The 21,561-nt window shown below is 38.2% G+C and overlaps 1 protein-coding gene across 5 annotated transcripts in view; it reads right to left on the reverse strand.

Annotated features, from left to right (window-relative positions):
- The window catches only part of CAST (calpastatin), a 122,751-nt gene extending 111,615 nt beyond the window's left edge, over positions 1-11,136 (reverse strand). For 4 of the 5 annotated variants that reach the window (XM_078153114.1, XM_078153112.1, XM_078153115.1 and 1 more), the window contains exon 1: positions 10,956-11,136. In XM_078153114.1, the coding sequence (XP_078009240.1) occupies positions 10,956-11,036 (81 nt within the window). In that variant the 5' untranslated portion in view covers positions 11,037-11,136. Of the gene's footprint in view, positions 1-10,199; positions 10,358-10,955 lie in introns of those variants that run through there. The other variant, XM_078153113.1, reaches the window with a different exon arrangement.
- Between the last annotated feature and the right edge of the window lie 10,425 nt (positions 11,137-21,561).

Below are 21,561 nucleotides of genomic sequence, written 5' to 3' on the forward strand. Positions count from 1 at the left end.
TAATTCTCCTCTCTCTCTCTCTTATTATCAGTTCCCATGGATTCAACTATCATCTTTAGGCAGATAACTTTCAAATCTACATATACAGCCCTGTATATTTAACTGCTTGCTGTATAACTCCGCCTGAATGTCCAATAGGCCGCTCAAACTCAATCTATTCAAAACAGAACTTAGTATCTTTCCAACTAATCATATCCCTTCTCTTAACTTTCCCATTCCTATTGAGGACACCACTATATCCACCAAAGTTCACAAACTTGGAGTTATCTTCGACTCTTTACTCTTTTTCCTCACCTTCATTTGTTTCCTCTCTTGTTGATTCTGCCTCCTCAGTATCTCTCCTATATGCCCCCTTTCCTCTACTTATACAACCACCCTAGACCAGAGTCTCAACACCACTCATCTAGACCACTGCAATAGTTTCCTGTTTGGTCTACGTGCATTCAGTCTCCCTTCTCTAAGCCTCCACAACTGCCAAAATGATATTTCTGAAGCACAAATCTGATTGTTATTTACTTGCTCAAGAAGCTACATTTGTTTCTGTTACCAAAAATACAAGCCTTTGATTGGCTTTTAGATCCATTTACACCTGGTTTCAGCCTATCTTTCTAAGATGATTAACTATTCCTTATACATTCTATGCTCCAGCCAAACCAGCCTCCATGCCGTTTCTCATACACAACATTCCATTATTTTTTTTACATGATCTTGCATAGGCTGTCCCCAATACCCATCTTCCTTTTTTGAAACCCTACTTCCTTTCAAGGCCTGGCTCAACTGTCACCCCTTTCAAGATGTATTTTCTAATTCCCCAGTTAGTCCCTTCTCCTATCCCCATCACTGTGTATTTATTTTGTACATAGCTTGCATTTACATATCTCTGAGCATTTTGTTTCCTACTCCTCTACTATAAATCCTTTGAGGGCAGGAGCTCTCTCACTTCTGGATTCCTATCTCTAGAGCCTAGCACAGTGCCTGGCACACTGCAATCATTTAATAAATGCTTGATTAATTCCGCATCTGAAGGTAATTTTTGAGGGAGACAGACAGGATTAGATAAATAGAAATTAAATTAATTTACTCTCCAGTGTGAGTAAATTTGCAACCATGTCTACTATCCCAAATTTTTTTCCAATTAGAAGTATTCCCAATAGTCTACTTTATTGAATCAATAATGATCACTAAAATCACACATTGAGTACAAATACTTTTCTTAAATCTAGAAAAGGCGTCACTTAATAATTATCCTAGATGTAGCCTAGTTAATGTTTCAACAGAGAGTCTATATGTCTTCCCATCTTCAAAGGACAAAGATAAATCTATCTGCTTTAGATTAATTGATAATATCAAGACTTAGAAAATCTTTCTAAAGTTTATAAATTATCTCAACAGCTTGGGAGAAGAATATCTGATGCGTATCAAAGATGCAGGGAATTCCAAATACATATGTGTTCTTAGGCCATCTTTTTAAATGGGATGGACACCAACTACCCTCTTCATATCTACACTAATATACACACACATACACATGCATGTGCACACACATGTGTGTGCAGGTGTATGTAATGCGAAACATCAAGATTAACTGTCTCTTTAAAAAATAGATCCCCAAACTACTGTAAACATAATCTGAATACACAGGAATATTGAAATGGTTATCACAGTTCTTAGTGCAACTTCTCCCCACCCCCCCAACCCCAGCTTCAATAGTCCTTTCCACAAAGATGAGGAACACCATATCTTTGACAGAGAAGAGAATTTTGAGAACTAACAGAACCTCTTACCCGAGTTAACTGTTATCTTTGAGAAAAACTGAAAAGACATCTCCTGAGAGAACTAAATCTTATGCTATGGAGCAGACATCCTACAGAGAATTTTTGAGAAACTCTGCCTTCTGAGAGAGAAAGATGGTAGAGCTGTATTTCCATAGCTGAGAAGAAGCCAGAAGTTAATGATTAGAGATGACTCTGGCTGTGATTTTCTTGCTGTGATACACAGTTGAAATATTTAAATATGTCTTTATATTGTTACATTATTATTCAGTGTATGTCCAGTAACATGGATATTTATTTAAGTCTGTAGGATTACAGAAAAAGAAGTCTTTTCATTTTATTTTACAATTAAAATGTGAGCTCTGAGCTGATTAGTGAAAGATTGAATATTCCTATTAATTTATGAGAAAATACCATAGCATATCCGTCAATTTTCTGAGAACCCAGGATGAATGAGGTAATGAGTTTAGCAGCAGACTGAAGGGAGAGGGTTTGGCTTAGTCACTGACTAGCACATAGTATGTGATGCCCCATGCAAGCTACACATGTGGTTATTGTCTCTAAACCTGCTACAGTAGAACAGCACAAGATATAAATAACATAATTAGCCTGATTCTGTTCTAGTTCTAGAGAGTCCAATGTAACAAATCTGCATTTGAAAAAAAAACACCCTCATATTTGTAAAGTGCTTAGCACAGTGCCTGGCACATAGTAGGTACTATATAAATACTTATTCCTTTCCTCTTTCCCAAAACAACTCTGTGCCTAGACTATTGGTCTCAGGTTTGGCGTGTATTATACAATCTGATGAGGGATTGGTCCCCATCTTATTTATGGAAATTCCTCTCCTTTGACTTAATACCTTCTGCTTCCCTAGATGTATATTCCTAGTTGTACTTGTATACTGCTCTTTAATCATATTATAAGAAAGTAATAAGAGCAAATAATATCTGTATTGGTCTTCCACCACTATCCTAGGCCACAACTGTATGCTGGCTTACCGCAGTATCCTAGCCCTGAACTGAAACGAATCTTCTAAAGTTTAAACTGTTACCATTCCCATAGTTATTTTTATTTTAGTGGGTGAATCCTGATAAATAAAAGATTTTATAGATCCAAAAGAATGAATCTCCAAAGACAGGCACTAGCTGTGGGATCTTGGTCTTTTTGCTTTCCTTTGGGCCTCCATTTTTTCACTGGCAAAATGAGATGGCAGCGTTAAGTAAAATTACTTTCTAACCTAAAATGTTTAGGTTTCTATAGGTAGCATTTCAACACTCTTGACATGTAACAGGGGAGAGATTTTGGTTCCCCTCAAATCATAGCATAAGGGTGATTGTCTGCTGTACTTGCTTGTCAGACCAGCCCTACAGATACCCCATTTTTCAAGAATAGCTCACATTTAATAATAGCCCATATTTAGAGCACTTCAAGCTACAGCACAACCAACCTGTAGGATGGGTAGTGGATTCCCATTCTATTGTTAAGAAAACTGAGGCTCAGAGAGACTGTCAGCACCAGGATTCAAACCTAGGTGTCCCTTGACTCTAAATCCAATGGTCTCCTTTGCAAGTTCATCAGCTACATACTATTCCTAAATGTGGGCTAGCCTGGGCCCCTTCCTCTTCTCTCTTTATAGTCCTTCTTGGTAATCTCATCACCTTACATGGATTCAACTATGCAGACAACTCTAAAATCACTGTTCATTTCTCATCTCTCCTGAACTATAGTTTCTTGCCTGCTGCATATCTCTATCTGAATGTTCCACAACTACCTTAATCTCATTATGCCAAAAAAGAACTCAACATCTTTCTCACTAAAGATACCCTTAACTTTCCTAAGTATAAATAATTTTCCTAATTCTGTTGAGGACCATTTTTCTAGTCACCCAGGTTCACAATGTAGGTGTCATCTTTAAACTCTTCACTCTCATTCAACCCCCATGTCAAACCAGTTGTCAAATCTTGATGCCATCATCTTAACATCTCCCACATTCATTCCCTTCTCTCTTCTCATACCACCACCATCATAACTGAGTCAGTCAATAGTCAATAAGAATTTATTATAAGTACCTACTATATGCCATAAGCTGGGCTAAGCCCTAAAATCAAGTGATTCAGGCCTGGATTATTATATTAGCATTCTCATTGGTCTCCATACTTAGAGTCTCTTCAATCTCCAATTAATCCTTCATACAACCACCAGTCTGACATTCCTAAAGAGCTGTTGGATTGATTCACTCCTCGCCTCCAGTCACCTCAGTGGCCTCTAGGTTAAAATACAAATTTTTCTGTTTAGTCTTTAAAGCCCTTCACAATTTGGTTGTAGTCTATCTTTATAGGGTATATTGTCCCCATTCACAGGCTGGCCCACTTGTGGTACTGTATACGATATTCTACCTCTCACTTCTGTCCCTGTGCATAGCCTAGTCTCCATGCCCAGAATGCATTCTCTTTTCATTTGCACATCTTGCAATATCCAATTCCCTTCAAGCCTCAGCTCAAATGCCAAATTCTACAACAAGCCCTTCCTATTCCCAGCCCCCCTCCCCTCCGTTGGTGGCCACTTCCTCCAAATCACGGTTTATTGTGTATGTTTCCTGTTCTGTGGACTTGTATCTCTCAAGACAGAAGCAGTTGCCCTTTTGTATCTCCAGTGCCCATCACAATGCCTAGAACATAGTAGACCCTTAATAAAAAAATTCTTTGATTAGTTAGTTGCTTATTATCAATTTTTTTCTATTTTATTTTATTCTGAATTTAAGAAATAAAACAAGCACTTCCACAACAGTAGAATGGAAAAAAAAATGATTGTATGGGAAACTGCAAATCTATTATGTACACTTGCTATTAATTAACATTTGGACATTTTGGAAGGCACACTGGACTTGGAATCCAAAGACATTGGCTTGAATCTTGCCTCTGTATGACCTTGCATGATTAATTCAATTTTTCCATTTCCTTGGTAAGGGACAGCACTGTATAATAAGGAATTGGCCTCAGACTCGAGAAGACATAGGTCCCAGAGAAAGTCATGTAATCTCCCAGTGCCCCAGGCAACTCTCTAAAGCCATGAGTAGCAGAATAAATGCTAATCTACATCAGTAGAGGGAGTTTCCTACACAAATTGAATCACAGGTCTTTTTTTTTTATATAACAAATCAGGTTTCTTTCTTGTAAAATGGGGATGATAATACTTGAACTACTTTTATGAGGTTGTTGATAATATCTGTGCAAAGAACTTTATTGAAGAAGCAGTCTGGTGTGATGACTAAATTTTTGAGTTTCATGTCAGAAAGACCTGGGTTCAAATCCTGCCTCTGCCAGCTACCAGATGTGTCCTTCCTAGCAAGTCAATTACCAGAGTGCTCTGACCACTGATGATATCACAGATCTAGATCACATCTATGTGCTTTGTAACACTGCAATATAGATGCAAGCTATTATTAGTCTGTCTCAATTTTTGGTCTTTGTATCAGGAAGCAGCACTTACCTTATCTTGCTACTAATCGTTTCACTTATATCTTGGCTCCCCAGCTAGACATGAACTTATGATTGGTCCATGCCTTAAACACCTGTTTTTCCCCTAGGTCTCTAGAACGGTGCTAGGGGCTCTAAAACCACGCCTCAGTTCACTGAATGATTAATGTTTCTATAAACTAAAGAGGTTTGTAAAGTAGGTTGTGTGTGGCATCATCTTTTCAGGCCTACACATCAGGCAAAGGAGAGATAGGATTTGAATAGCTGGGCTGAGAAAATAAGACCTAATTTAATAGGGTTAGAGAATAGTACTGCTGAATTGCCACATTGTCAAATCCCTTGAAAATCTATTATCATCTTTATTCTACTTGAGAGAAATCTGATGCTCACACAATCCTATATCACACAGCACATCAGTAGAAAAGGAGTAAAGCTGGGACATCTACTATTCTCACCATGAAACAACATCCCTTATTCCCTGATCATCTATCTGATGCAATTTTAGGACTTAGAGCAAATGTGACAGTTAACCAAAAGCTTGAGGAATTAATTTTCTAAATAGGCAGACATTTAATGGAATTCCATGGCTAGAGTTCATCAAAGTGACCATTCTGCTGGTAATAAAACGCCATGCTTAGCTAGTTTGCTTCTCAATCTGTCTCAGGATTCATACTCAAAACCTTTCTCTCAGACAAGAACCTGCCAAAGCATGGTCACTACCTTCAAGACATTCCCAAAATCACTTTCATATCACAATAAGAAGAGGATTTCTGTGGAGGATTTTGGACCCAAAACATAATCAATGATGAGTTCTGCTCTCCCTCCCACACTCCAAGAAGCCAAGTAAGTTGTATATTATGATTGAGCATTTTACAATTATTAGTTCATTTCAAGTAGGGTTACCTCTTCCATTTTACAGATGAAGGAATCACGTGAAAGACAATTTCCCAAATAACATTATTAGCATGTCAGAATTCATAATACCTAAATTTCTAAGCCAGCATTAAAAATGCTGAGCCACAATACTTCCCATAAGCCCACGTTTCTAGGCATCAGAGTAAGCTTTAGTACAGGAAATTGTGGAGAAAATCCATGGAGAAAGCTAAAGCACAAGGCAGTAAGATCAAAGAGGTATTAAAATAACAACAGGAGCCCTATGACTTGAAGACTCTAGTAAACATATAATTTATTTAGAGCTCTCCATCTACAAAATAGGGATAAAACACTTATTAACCAAATAGCATGAGTTTAATAAGAATTTCTGAAAATGTTTGAATGAAATAATATAAATATTAATTATTCAATATACAGATCGATACCTCTATGTTAATCTGTGTAATCCTTTGAAAAATCATAGACTTTTGACTGGCTTTTAGTTCTTATGGTGCCACTAACTTCTTGTTTAACATAGGGCTAGTAATTTTGCTTCTCTTGACCTCAGTTTCCTCATCTGTAAAATTCTAATAATAATAGAACCCTAAATTCCATTATTCTAATAGTAGAATTTTAAGCACTGTGATGTAGTAGGAAGCAATTTTTAGATGGAGAGGAACTTCCAGATGACCCTCAAATCACACAATATAAGATGACTGCCTATTTCCCTAGCCTAGCCCTATTAATGACTTGCAAGACCATCTGTGAGATGTCATACTAATGATCCTTCTTATTTATAGGTCAAGATATGGATTACAAGAAAGTGTACTGGATTTGAGGTAAAAGGACCTGAATTCAAGGCCTAGCTTTGGTTACCTTCTAGTTGAATGATCTTGGCCATTTCATCCCTCTGACTGTATGATTCCCTGTTTTGAAGTTACTGAACTTACGGTCACTGAATTCAAAGGGAAATTCTTGCTAAAATCAGTAGGAGTCCTGTTTTTAGGTACAATGTGATCCTGAACGGAGCTTGTTATCACAGTTTTCCATTTTTTTTTTAAAGCACTGAATAACACATGAGTAGAGACTATGCTCACACCCAGGCTTTCAGCTTAAATTTTTACTAAATCATGTGGAATCTCATAAGAACTCAAATAAAAAAAAATGTTAAGGGGAGGTTGATATAGGCAGAAGGGGCTAGCAGCTAGGTTTTTTACCAATATGAGGAATTGGGACTGTTCTTATATTTTGTGCATCTCTAGCACCTAGGACAGCATCATGCACACAGCAGATGTCCAATAAATATTCTTCATATTGATGGTAAATGTTCACTTCTATAGTACTTTACTTTTACTTAATTATTTTTATTTATTAATTAGCTGAATGAAGCTCTAATGGTTAAAAAAAAGTTTCCATAGAATTCCAGAAAACTTTTCATATTCTTTCAATGTTAATGAGTAGACATGCTTGAGGAAGCAATAAAAAAAATAAATAAGGTTGGTCAGGTTTTGAAATTAGAAGGCACTTCTTTCTTTCATTATTTTAATAGGTGTAAAGCATTAAGGGTAAGTTTTCATTATAAAATCTACAAAATCCATGTAGAATATGAACTTTTAAATCACATTTGTTGAATTTTAATAATCTTAGACTACCTTAAACAACAACACCAATGTAGAACAGATGGAAAGTCTCCAGTCATGTTTGGTACAACAGTAGTCTTCCTTTGAGCAAAGCTATTAAGAATCAACTTGTCTTTGGACAAAGGTAAAGATGTATGCAATGCTTAGCCCATGGCCACCCACTTTCTCTACCTTGAAGAACTACATTGGCCCTTTAAGAAGAACTCATATATGATAATTATTGTTGGAGGATATGTGTAACCTAATTAAATTAATAATATAATAAGGATCAACTTCTAGTCAATTAAAAAAAAACCAAACTCATCTGTGAACAGGGGTGTCCCTGTATTATTCCTTAGTTAGCAACTAAAATGGGAAATCTGCATTCTGACACTTCCTCCTCTTTGGCATCCACCCCAAAGCCCATATGCTCTATTTGTTTACCCTAAATATTTGCAGACCCTGTAATTTTAAATTTTTTTATTTTTTATTTAGTTATTTATTTTTTTGGTTAGGCAATGGGGTTAAGTGATTTGCCCAGGGTCGCACAGCTAGTAAGTGTTATGTGTCTGAGGGCGGATTTGAACTCAGGTCCTCCTGGATCCAGGGCCAGTGCTCTACTCACTGTGCCACCTAGCTGCCCCCTAATTTAAAATTTTTTAATCCTTCAGGTTTACTGAAGCCAGACTGTGCTGGCACAGAGTGCTTGCAACACTCCTATCAGCCTGACTGTCCAGTCCCAAATGACTGTGTGCTGATAATGCTGTCACTGGAGCCCATGCATCTAATTAGGTCTATTAAACACCTCTAATTAACTTACTATAATCAATGCAATTCATAGCTTTGGAGGATGATTATAGGTATAAACTAAATTTAAACTGTTTTATGGGTTATCACTACAAAGAAAATGTAATTTAATGGTACCATTTCCAATAGTTCCCCTATCTCCAAAATTAGAGTTTTTCAAAATGTTTCAAAATTCTAATTTTGTTGATATTAGCCATTATAGTTAGTAGCAATTTGAAATCCAATATTTTATCTTAAAAAGTTTCACTTTATTTTTTCTAGCTAGCACTCCCTATACACAAACACACCTTAGATTACATATTGTATGATTTTATCTTATTTATTCTGATAAGTAAAGTTGGGCTATTCTTATTCTTTTCCAGAACTTTATTAAGCAATGTTCTCTTGCAAAAAGACTCAACTAAAAGGGTTTGTTTGAAATAATCTCTAATAGGTGTCAAGAGGGAAGAAATTAAAAGTTCTGGCTTTTCAGCAGAGTACTTTAGTTACTACAGCTAATTCAGAGATTCCAAGTAGCATAAGGTATACAGAACAGTCCCCAAATTGAATCCAATAATAGGTTTTACAAAGAAATTAGATGGAGTCCTAAACTAACAAGGATTTTAGAGAGAAATTTAAGCCAATTTCATCTTATTACTCCTGCATAATTTATTCGGGAAATCATAACTCAGGAAAAAAAGCAAAGTATGTATGCTATTAATTTTGGCTCTGCCTTGGCTAAACTATGGTATACTTATCTATAAGATCATTTATTCAGCATTTTAATCAGACCCTTAGAAAAAGAACTAAGTTTTATCCAAAGCAAATTTCTACTGCATATATTTAAGAGGATATCACACTGGCAAACAAATACAGAATAGGAAGTATTCACCAGGAAAAACATAAACTATACACATCACCAATTTCTTGAACTGCCTATCATGAAACAAGGCTGTCAACAAAACTTGAATCAAGCTGACACATTTGTGCCAACATTTAAAAAAAACCCTACAATACAGTATTAAATCATAGTTCCTGGTTCTACAACTTTGCAAGCGTCAACTTGATTATTTTGCTCATTAGCTGGAAAGATATTCACGATGTATTAAAGAAATGGAGCACCTTCATCCCTTCCTGCACACAAACAACTTCACCTATGTGTTACTGTCTGGAAGTCACCTGATTTACTGCCTTAAAAAGTAAAATAAAATAAAAAGAGGTAGTCTTGGATTCCTGAATGCCTCCCTTCACTTAAATCAAAGTACCCAGAGTTTTTTGTTTCGTTTTAATTGTACTATATCTGAGATCAGGTGAATCTCCACCTTCTCTCAAACCAGGAATTCCCAGGCTTGTAGGGAGAATTCTTCCAACTCTGCAGCCTGGACCATTCAAACTGCCTGGGGTGCAGACAGCAGCCATCCAAGCACATACGTACACACACACACACACACACACACACACACACACACACACACACACACACACACACAAATACAAGCATACCACAAGTGGGTGAGTCTTTTCGGAAGATTAACTTTATGTCTTGAGAAGTAGTCGCACCCTCTCCCCACCCCTTCCTGGACAAAATCCCCACTACACGTTTGGGAAAGCAAAGTAAACACACTCGTTCTTCCTGTCTCTCCAAGACAAAAGCCCCAAATTGTATTTACCGTCTTGTACCACCAGCTTGCAAAAGCCATGACGAGCCCCAGCTAAATCCTCTGAACCAGACGAAGGACAGGCTTAAGTGAGGAGCTGCGCGTGTGTGAAGGAGCGCCGGATTAAGGTCTCTACCTGCGCCAGGCTTTAGCTAACACTAAACTCCTGGCTATCCCCGCAGCCGAGGGGTGGGAAGGCAAGGCACTGGGCGGGGCCAACTATAGCCCCCACCCCTTGGCCAACCAAGCCCCGCCTCGTGGGCCAGATTTGGCCTCACTTGAGAGAGTGGAGGATATGTTGTTCTCGGGACAGCCACGCCCTGAAGCCTCATACTTTTTTTTTGGAGGGGGTGTAGGACAAGAATAGGACATTGTTGAATTGCTCGATTACGGTATTCTCGGCATCTCTAGGGAAGCCGATTTTGTGTTTATCTCGATTACCCACGTTGTCCTTTCTCTGTTGCTAACTATTTCAGCTCTGCTGCTTCCTCCGCCCGCCACCACCTCAGCTCCCCGGCCCTGGCAAGCGCCACGCCCAGCGGGCTCCCGCAGTCCCGTCGAGTCCTGGGAATCTCCTTCCAACTCCAGCCACGCCCGGTCCCCATTCTCCTGCACCCTCACCCTTTGCCCAAGAGGGTGTTCTGGCCGCAGCCAGGTGGGGCACGGCCGGAGGAGGAGTCCAGCGGTTGCAGGGCTGTGGTGTCCCCCTCCCCACTCTCTACCACCTCGCCCACCCCTCCTGGGTGTGATGTCTAAAAAGCCACTTACCGCTTCGGATGCCCGGGCTGCAGCAGCCCGCTTGGGCCGGGGGGAGGCTGCGGGCTTCTTGCCTTTGCCGGGCTGAGACATGGTGACAGCTGCAGATCTCAGAGAGGGTGCAACAGGGACTGGAGAGGAGGAAGGGGGAGAGAGAGAAGGGAGGAAAGGAAGGGGCAGTACATGCAACGGTGAAGCAGCTTTTCCGATCAAGCCCTGGAGCCAAAGCTGGGGCCTCACCCCCAGCAAGTCCCTCCCCTTCCTGCACCCGCTAGTTTCTGCGGCTACCCCCGCCACTGTCCTTCCTGGGGTGTCCGATGCTGCTGATCCGCTCCCTTCTTCTGCCTTCACTCAACTGTCTCCTTCCCCCAAACCTCTTCTACCCAGTGCTCTGTGTACTTCTGGAGAGGAGGGGCAGGAGGGCTGGAGGCCGCTTAGGGTTTCTTTCTTCAACTTGCTGAGACCTATCTCGTAACTGTGCAGAGGGCCGGACCGGGCGTGGCCCTCCTATTCTCTAGTCTTCCTTAGGTATTCCAAGAATTAGCACCTTTTCTAGAACTCCACCTCCGCTTGGCCTTCGGGAAAAGTTGTTATTTGGACTATGATCATAGGCTGGGACTGTGAAGAGTAAACGGATCACAAAAGCAAATTGGACTGTGGATTCCTCCCTCCCTTCCTCCCCCGGGTTTGGGAAGCTCGGGCGAATTGATGAATGAACAACTAATCAAATTGCAGTGACTTAGTGGAGGAAAAAGGGAGCTGGTTCCAGTCAATTAAGAAGGACCTTTAAACCTCAGCCTCAAACCTAATCTTGGTTGTTCTGATTTCTTTTTAGTTGTTGTTTTGGAGGTATTTTTTTTAAAAAATAGTTGCTTGGTTTATTTGGGTGGTTTTAAACAGCACTTACTTCCTGCTTTGGGAGTTGAAAGTGAAAATAACAGGAACAGCAAGAAAAGTCTCTTTTGGAGATATTACCAGTCTGAGGTGGCCCCTGTTTCATGTTCAGACCTGCTAGGCAAACCTGATGATTTTTGTGATTTATTCATTTCCCAAATCAGGATTTCTCTCTTAATCTTCTATATTTCGGTCTGTGGGAGGGAAGAACTCCATCCTCCTCCCTCCCCGCATGGGTGAATAGAAAAAATGAAGGCTGCTTTCCTGTTGAAGTTGTACTGAATTAATTTCTGACTCCTTTTATTTTAGTAATTCAGAAAATTCCTTGGGTCCTTCATTCTACTGTGCAGACATGGATTAGTATTCTCTGTGAGTAATTAAAGCAGGCTATTTCATCAGAAAGCATCTCACTTATTACCCTTAAAGCTAGCATCCCCTAAAAGCCATAGGCAGTGGTGTGTGCATTTCATCTTTGAAGTGGAAGAACAGGGTTGCTGGGATTATGGTTGAAAAGTCAGAAGCTAAAGAGTGAAAACTGATTTACGAAGTCAACAGCTGACCAAGAAGATAATGTCTGAGAAGTAAGGTTTCTATGGTTCGGAGAGGTTAAGGAGAATAGAGATTGAGATGAGATTAGATATGACAATTAAGAAATCAGTGGTAATTTTGGAAAGAGCAGTTGAAAGCCAGGTTGCAGAGGGCTTAAAAAAGAGTCGGAGGGGAGGAAGTAGAGACGTTAGTTATAGATAGCTCTTTCAAGGATCTTGGAGAAGAAGTGGAGAAAACATATAGGATGATAGCTAGAGGGGATGGTCAGATCGAGTGAGGGGGTTTTAAGGTTGAGAGAAACATAGGCAAGTATATTTGGTTATCAGTGAAGGAGTCAGTAAATTGAAAGAGATTGAAGATTAGAGAGATTGGAGATGATAGTGGTGGCAATTTGTTGGAAAAGTTGGGAGGAGAGCAAGGACATATGTAGAAGAATTTGTCTTGGTAAATTGAAGGGGCCACCTCTTGATCTGAAACCAGAGTGAAGGAAGGGATAATAGAGGGAGATACCTGAATAATGAAATGAGAAAGATAGAAGAGCAGCTCTCCTAAAATGATCTCAGCTTGAGACACCTCAAAGTTTGAGGTGTGAGGCCCTTGACTGAAAGGGTGGTGGGAGTGGTAGTGTTCATAGGTTTCAGGAGAGACAAGGTTTGGAATAGCTGCTGTGGAGAGTGAGAAAGCAAATCAATTAGGAAGGAATTGAATGTTTTCCTTACTGAAGTGTGGACTCTTGAGATTAGGTAACATAAATGTGTGCTGGGCTCAGTCAACACAATTTCATACAGAGCTCTTCAATTTTTATTTTGTTTCTCTGCCCAAGAGAAGTCATTTTCGGATTGTAAAGAGTAGAACACAAGTGGGTAATAGAAAGTTAATACCTGATATAAATATGGATATGGTAAGAGAATCACCTAGCTTCTCTACATTTAGGTACTTCTAATACTGGTGGATATGACTGTGGAACCATTGTGACCGATATTTAAAGCATCATGGACAATGGGAGAGGTACCATAAGATTGAAGAAGGGCAAATATCCCAATTTTATTTTTTAATGGAATTTAATTTTAATGGAAGAGAGTAGAAGCCTTCAAAGTGTAGGTCAGTGAGCTTGACTTCAATTTCTGGTGAAATTGTAGACATTATAATTAAAGATATGTTGAGTGAACATCTAGAAAAGGAAGACAAGGGAAAGGAATAAGCATTATATAGTGTCTGCTATTTACCAGGCACTGTGCTAAGGTCTTCACAAATATTATCTCATTTGATCTTCACAGCAACTCTGGTAGATAGGTGCTATGATTATTAATTATTGCCATTGGTAATCACAAAGAGTTGACATGTCTTTGTTACGAACCAGTCATGCAAGACTAACATTATTTCCTTTAGTGACAGGCCTACTCACCTGGTGGTTAAAGGGGAATGTGGGAGATGTGTTTTACCTAGATTATAGCCAAGCATTTGATTAAGTGTCTCATGCAATTCTTGTGCAAATGATCGAGATATGTGGGCTAGATGGATCCAGAGCTGGTTGAATAGCTATATCTAAATAGTATCAATTAATGACTTGATGCTCATTTGGCAGGAGGTTTCCAGTGTAATTCAACCAGGAATCTGACCTTATAATGTTTAATGTTTTTATTGATGATTTGTATAAAGCCATGAATGGATAGAGGGATTTGTAGATAGTAGAGGACAGGATTAATCAGATTTCACAGGATACAAATTTGGAAAAGGGAGCTAACACATTGGATGATCAGGATCCCAAAAAATCTTAGTAAGCGTTGGATTGAATCTAAGAAGATGAAATTCTGTTAGGACAAAAGGCTTACATTTGTCTTCAAAATTTCAAGATAAGGGGCATAGTTAGATACCAGTTTGTGTGAAAAAGATCTGGAAAGCTTTGGTGATCCTACAAAATTAATATGAATCAAATATGAGCCCAAAATGCTAATGCAATCTTGAACTGTACTAAGAAAAGCATGAACTTCTAGGAATGTGGAGGCCATGGTCCTGCTGTACTCTGCCATAGTCAGACATTTAGAGTTTTGAGTTCCATTCTTGATACTTTATTTTAGGAAGGATATTAATAAACTGGAAATTATCCAGAGCAGGAGAACCAGGATTGTGAAAGGTTTCAGGTTCATGCTGTATGAGTATCACATGAAAAAACTGAGGAAGCTTAGTCTTGAGAAGGTAAGACTCAGGGAGACGTAATAGCTGTGTTCAAGTATTTGAAGAGCTGTCCTATGGAAGAAGGATTAGATCTGTTTTGTTTGGCCCCAGAAGCAATGAGGAAGGTTGCCAAGAGGTGAATATAGATGTGATGTCAAGAAAAACTTAACAATGAACTGTCCCAAATCTGAATGGGCTCCCCTGGAGAGAGGATTTTTTCTCTCACTTCAGGTCTTGAAGAAAAGGCTGGACTTGTTGGGTATGTTGTAAAAGGATTCTTTTTATGGTATGAGGTAGACTAGATGAATACTGAAGTCCCTTCCAACTCTGAAATTCTGTAATTCTGTGGGGTTGGGTTTCAGGAAACCTAGTTCAAAATTCCAGATCTGCCACATACTAGCTTTGAGCAAATCACTTTACTATATAGATCTTAGCTTCCCCATCATAAGGAGAGAGTTATATTAGGTGGCTTCTAAAGTATGTTCTGGCCCTGACAGTTTGTAAGGAAGCTGGCCCAGCTGGAGTACAAGATTAAATTTAGGTATTACTTCTAAAACTGGAGAGACAAAATAGAATGAAATTATGGAAAGGTGGACTACTTCAGAACCTCAATTTCTAAGGGGCCGTCTCAGAGGGATGCTTAAGTCAGGTTTTATGTGCTTACTGTGTGCTCAGCATTGGGAATATAAAGACAAAAGCAGTCCCTGCACTCAAGGAGTTAAAAATCTCATATGAGAGATAGGTAACAACAACCAAAAAAGGATACACACATAATAACTCAGAGGAAAGGAACTGACATTAAGAAAGACCAAGAAAGGCTTCTTACAGAAGGTAGGATTTTATCTGAAACTTGCAACAACCCACACTAACCTAAGTTATTTAAGAGTCTGGTGTGAAGTGATTAGGACTCTACATCCAATGAGGTCACACCTTCTGCTAGACTTATTCTTTTTTTCCCCTTTACAATTTTCTTCATTTCATTCTACTTTTCCTCTTTTCCTCCCCCCCATTTCTCCATACTATTAATATTTTATATTTTACTTAAAAAGAGTTAATTATGGAAGATGCACTTTCAGGTTTTTATGTAATTTGTAACTGTGAGAATAATAATAGTTAGCATAATATAGAAGAAAGTGCTGGATTTAGCATCAGGAAAGATGGATTTGAATCCCAGCTCCAATTCTCATTAGCTCTGTGACCTGAGACAAGTCACTTGATTTCCTCAGAGTAAGGTGGTAGCAATAATACCTGTGCTATCTACTTCACAAAGCTGCTCTGAAAAAAAGTACTTCATAAGGCTTTAAATCCTTCATAAATCTGAGCTAAGGGGCTTTTGGGAAAGGTAAGGAGTTCCCCATCATCAGAGCAATGCAAGCAGATGCTTCAGGACTGCTTATATCCTGAAACATTGTAGTGTTTTTGTTTGTTTTTTAAGTATGGGCTTGACTGAATGTCTGTGCTGAGGCCCCTTCCAACTAAATTTCTGTGGGGTTTCCATTCTTATTTATTGCTATCTACCTAGCATCTCTGACTTTGCATTGTGATAGGAATAGTGTCAGATAAGTCAGATGAGGCTAAATTCCAAAGGACTTTGAAAGCCAGGGTGAGGAGTTTAGATTATTTTTCCCCTTCACTCAGGAAAAAAATGAAGTGAACTATCTTTATATAAAAGCATGAGGTGAAATAAGGAAGAAGTCCCTAACAGCAGAAATTTAAAAAAAACATATATGAAAAAGCAGAAATTGTTAAACACAGAAATGTGTCATATAGGGCAGCAGTGGAGTCTCCTTAGAGACCTTTAAAATGAGAGGGAGAGGGGAGGAGAGGGAGAGAGGAGAGAGAGAGGAGTGGAAAGGAAAGGAAGAAAGGCAGAGAGAGAGAGAGAGAGAGAGAGAGAGAGAGAGAGAGAGAGAGAGAGAGAGAGAGAGAGAGAAAGAGAGAGAGATATCTTCATCTGCCTGGTATAGTTTAGGAACACTTCTGCCTAAGGAAAAGGATTTCTCAAGATCCTTTTTGTCCTGAGGATCTTATACTTATTTGCCTGGTTCTTCCATTCCCAGAACTTTCAATAGCTATAAGCAATCTTCCTAATCATACTTGAATGGTGTCTAATATTGAAGAACCAGAGCGAGGCTCTCAGGTACCATACTCATTCCCTGTGCAGCACTTAGACATGTGATATTGATAAGGCTTACTCCGGGGGTGGCCTGTCCTCTAATGAGGGAGATTAGGCATCCTTTTCTCCTGCTCTTCCTCTTGTTAAACCTTGGTCTTGGAGCCTAAGGTACACAATGGCTTATAACTTAGACCAGTGGTGTCACCTTCAAATAGAATTGGTGGCCACTGAAATATACATAAGGATTCCTTGGGGCTGTAAATTGACCTGGAAAATCACACATATTTATAAGTTTCTTTCTTTTTTTTTTATTAATACAGCTGCACATTAAAATCAGATAAGAATTACATTTGAATCTTATTTAGGCCACTTCCAAGTGTTGTGGGCTGCACGAGTCTCCCAGGCTGTGAATTTGATGTCTCTGACTTAGATTAAAACTCACATCTAAGGTGTCCCACAAAAAAAATGGGAGTAAAAAATGAGCGCATAGTATGAAACAGGTTTTGGACAGGTAATTTATTCCTACACACACACAAAATGCTGAACAAAAGACTCATAGTGTGCATCTGCAGAATAACTTAAAACAGGATTCAGTAACTTATAACTACTATACAGTCTACTGAGAGACCGATACTGATACTAATATTTAAGCCTCATCAAAACATAGCATTTGAAAAGACTGCTTATTAGGCATTTTGCATTTCACCTAAGCTCAGCATTGTCCAAACAACTCCTGGCACGTGGGTACTCTCATTTGAACTAGGACTAGATTGTAAGGGTAACTTTTTCATTTGAAATTCACAAAAATCTTATGAGGTACTATTGTCCACATTTTACAGATAAGAAGATTGAGGCCCAAAGATGTTAAATCACTTTCTCAGGGCTGTATGGCTGGGGTTAAATCTGAACAAAGTATGTACAATGTGGTTTGGATTGGGTGTGGTTATAAAAGCCTAGAATGAGTCATATTGATGACCAATCATGACATTTGTCTACAGTAAGAAATGTGCTGTGCTTAAATGGATTGTTAATATATTACAGCACTTTAAACAATTTTTTCTGAGCAGTGTACAAAAAAACTAAGTTAATATTGGGATAAGTTGATTGCCCAAGTTGGGAAAGTGAAGAACAGGTGGAGGCCTGTCTGTTGAGTTAGGGAAGTTGTTCAGTCCTGTCCAACTCTCCAAGACCCCATTTTGGGATTTTCTGGGCAAAGACACTAGAGTGGTTTGCCTTTTCCTTTTCTAGCTCATTTTATAGATGAGGAAACTGAGACAAACAGGGTTAAGTGACTTGTCCAGGGTAACACAGATAGTGAGTGTCTGAAGCCAGATTTGAACTCAGGAAGATGAGTCTTCCTGACTCCAGGCCTGTGACTCTATCCATTTCTTCACCTAGCTGCCCAGGATCTATCTAGTATGGCTCAAATATATATTTCCATTTCTAAGATTACATTTCAGTAACTTCAGTAACATTGAATAACCAGAGTTCTGGGACATAGGGGTAAGAAAAGGATAGGTGAAAATAAATAATCTTATTTATTGTCAAAAAACAGATCTTTAATTTTTTGTCATAATTTAAAAGCAGACCATTTTCTAATCAACACATTAGAACAAATAAGTTAAAAATGATACTCAGTTAACATGCTTCAACTATTCAAATACTGTCGCTGTGAAGGAAAAAAAAGTGATTCAACTGCGCTCAAATTTAAGTGCATGAGATGGTGAGCATCTTTCCATTCTTTAGTTTCCACTTAGGGCAGAACAAGACCAAATAGGCTAGGCTGCAATGAGGGGGATTTATATAAAATGTCAGGAGGAATTTTCTAAAGTTGTTTCAAGACTGGAATGAGTTACTAAAGAAAATTGTGGATTCTCATTTAATTCACTGTAATATTTTTTTAAAAAGCTCTACTTTTTATTTTACAATTTTATTTTTATCATTCTGTACTTGACAAACACCAACAAACATGAAATTTTCTTTATAAGAAGGATGAAAAAAAGAGGATAGTATATGACACTGTGAAAATCTATTATATATAGCTTCTTTTTTAAATCTATATATACATATATAAAATTTAATGTGATGTTTCCAGCAACACTGACCTGTTTGTCTGTGTTGCCTCTGAACTTCCTTTTCCTTTCTTCTATACATTTTAAAAGTATTTCATTGGTGTTATTTTCTTTCTTTTCCTCTTTTTGGGAGTATGACTATCACTACTCTTCCCCCCACCCCACCAAAGCTCTCCCTTATAACAAATAAACATAGTCAAGCAAAACAAATCTAAAGATTAGCTATGTTCTAAAATGCATGCTTTATTCTATACCTCTAGGCTGTTGTGTCTGCCGAGAAGTGGAAAGCATGATTCAACATTAGCCTCCTTGAGTTGTGATTTGAGTCATAGTTCTTCTCTTTACAATGTTGTAGTCAATACATAAAATATTCTCCCAGTTCTCCTCACTTCACTCTGTATCAGTTCACAAAAGCTTTTCCAAGTTTCTCTGAATCTCATTTTTCATTCCTCATAGCATAATAATATATATACACATACCATAATTTGTTCTACTTTCCCTCAATTGTTGTGCACCCTTTTGTTTCCAGTTGTTTGCTACAACAAAAAGTGTGTACACACATGTATGTAAAACACATGGCTCCTTTCCTACTTTCTTTGAAATATATGTCCAATAGTAGTATTGCTGAATCAGAGGTTATACACAGTTTAGTAACTCTGTGAGTATAGCTCCAAATTGCATTTTGTAAAGGTTAGATTAATTCATAGCTCCATCAGCAGTGCATTAGTATGCCATCCGTAGCCCTCCTTGAACAACTGTCATTTTTCTTTTCTTTGTCCTTTGCCAATCCGAAGAATGTGAGGTGAAATCTCAAAGCAATTTTAATTTCCATCTCTATTACTACTAGTGATGTGAAGTATTCTTTTTTAGATGTTAGTTCTTTCTTCTTTCATATGACTTTGTTTCTTTGTGAATTGTTTATTTACAGCCTTTGACTATTTATCTATTTCAGAATCAATCTTGTTTTTATATATTTGAATCCATTCTCTATATATCTGACATATCAGACCTTTGCTGCAAAGATTTCAAAAAATGTAAGAAGAAAGAGTTTTTAAATTATAGGCCTATGATATTGACTCAAATTCCTGGGATAATTCTAGAATAGGTCCTTAAATATGTGGTTATTTGAACCTCTTGAATGGGAAGTGGTTAATCCAAAGAGCCAATGTGGCTTCATCAAAAACAGCTCCTATCAAACTAACATCATTTTCTTTTTTTTTTCTTTCACAAGTTTATTAAACTAGTAGAGGAAAGGAATGATGGGAATATGGTTTACTTCAATTTTAACAAAGTTATTGATAAAATATCTCATACTATTCTTGTGGGAAAAATGGAGAAATGGGAACCTATTTGATCCTCACAGCAATGCTGTGAAGAAGGTGCTATTTTTATTCCCATTTTTCAAATGAGGAAACAGACACAGAGAAGTTAAGTGATTTGTTCATCATGAAACAACTAGTAACTGTATGAAGCAGGATTTGTACTCCAGTCTTCTTGATTCCAAGTCCTGAACTCCATCAATTATATTACCTAGATGCCTCAGACTTAAATAAAGGCATAGATTATATGCTCATTAAATTTGCATATGACAGAAATATGGATGAATAGCCTACATATTTGCTAGAGCTATCTTAACAGTTCAGAGTGTTGTGCTAAATTTAATAATATGAAATTCAATAAGAATAAATGCAAAGTCTTGTACTTGGGTCCAAAAATATAATTTCACATGTGTAAGATGGGGGATGCATTGATAGAAACCAGTTATTCTGAAAAAGATTTGGAGATCTTAGTACTGCAAGCTCAATATGTGTCAGTAGTGTGATATAGGAGGCAAAAAAAAAATGTAATCCTAGATGGTATTCAGAGTGATGTCGCTAACCAGCAATAGGGAGGTGACAGATCCACTGTAGGCTGCATTTCTTATACCTCATCTGCAGTGTGGTCTTCAATTCTGGGTTCTATGATTTAATAAGAGCATAGATGAGATGGAGTAGATCCAGAAGAAGGCCATCATGTTGGTGAAGGATCTTATGTCCATGACATGTAGCTATTGACCCAAGGAAATGAGTGTGGTTAGCTTGGGATGTGATTGCTATCTGCAAACATTTGAAGGGATGGAAGGAATTAGACTTGTTCCATTTGGCCACTGAGGCCATAACCAATGGGTGGAAGTTTGAAAAAGGCCAATTCAGGATGGGTCAGGGAAAACTTCCTAACAGTTAGAGGTCTCCAAAAGTGGAATGACCTGCCTACCTTGAGAGGTGGAGTCTCCCTCTCCTGAGAGGTTTTCAGACTGCGGCTAGGTACGTCTTTGTTGGGAAATTATGGAGGGGGGAGTCTTTTCAGAGATGGGTTGGCCCTCAAAGGTGCTAGTAAAAGTAGATGTAGTTAAGTGAGATAAAAAAGAGAACTACATTGTGTTTGAAGGTATCATAGATCATCAAAAAATAGCAATGCTTAATATATATATATATATATGTATATATTCATGAAATGACACAGAATTTAAGTACTCAAGTAAAAGGTTAATCAAACTGTAGGGAGAAAGAGCTATAATATCTGAAATAAGCTATAATAGTTGTGGACTTCAGTGTGTTACCTTTTGCAACTAGACAAATCATAAAGAAAAAAACAAAAAATTTGAGTCTGAATAGGCTTTTTTGTCTGTTTTGATTGTTAGAAAATAAATGCATGATAGATATCTAGTAATTAGTGAATGGGAAAAGGTAAAAGCTATATACATTTCTCAATTATCTGTGGTACCTTCATATAAACTAATTCTCTGCTTAGGGTATAGGAACCTCAGAAAAAT

This window comes from Phascolarctos cinereus, unplaced genomic scaffold, assembly GCF_003287225.1.
Source record: "Phascolarctos cinereus isolate Bilbo 61053 unplaced genomic scaffold, phaCin_HiC Scaffold_4;HRSCAF=312, whole genome shotgun sequence".
Classification (NCBI taxonomy): Eukaryota; Metazoa; Chordata; class Mammalia; order Diprotodontia; family Phascolarctidae; genus Phascolarctos; species Phascolarctos cinereus.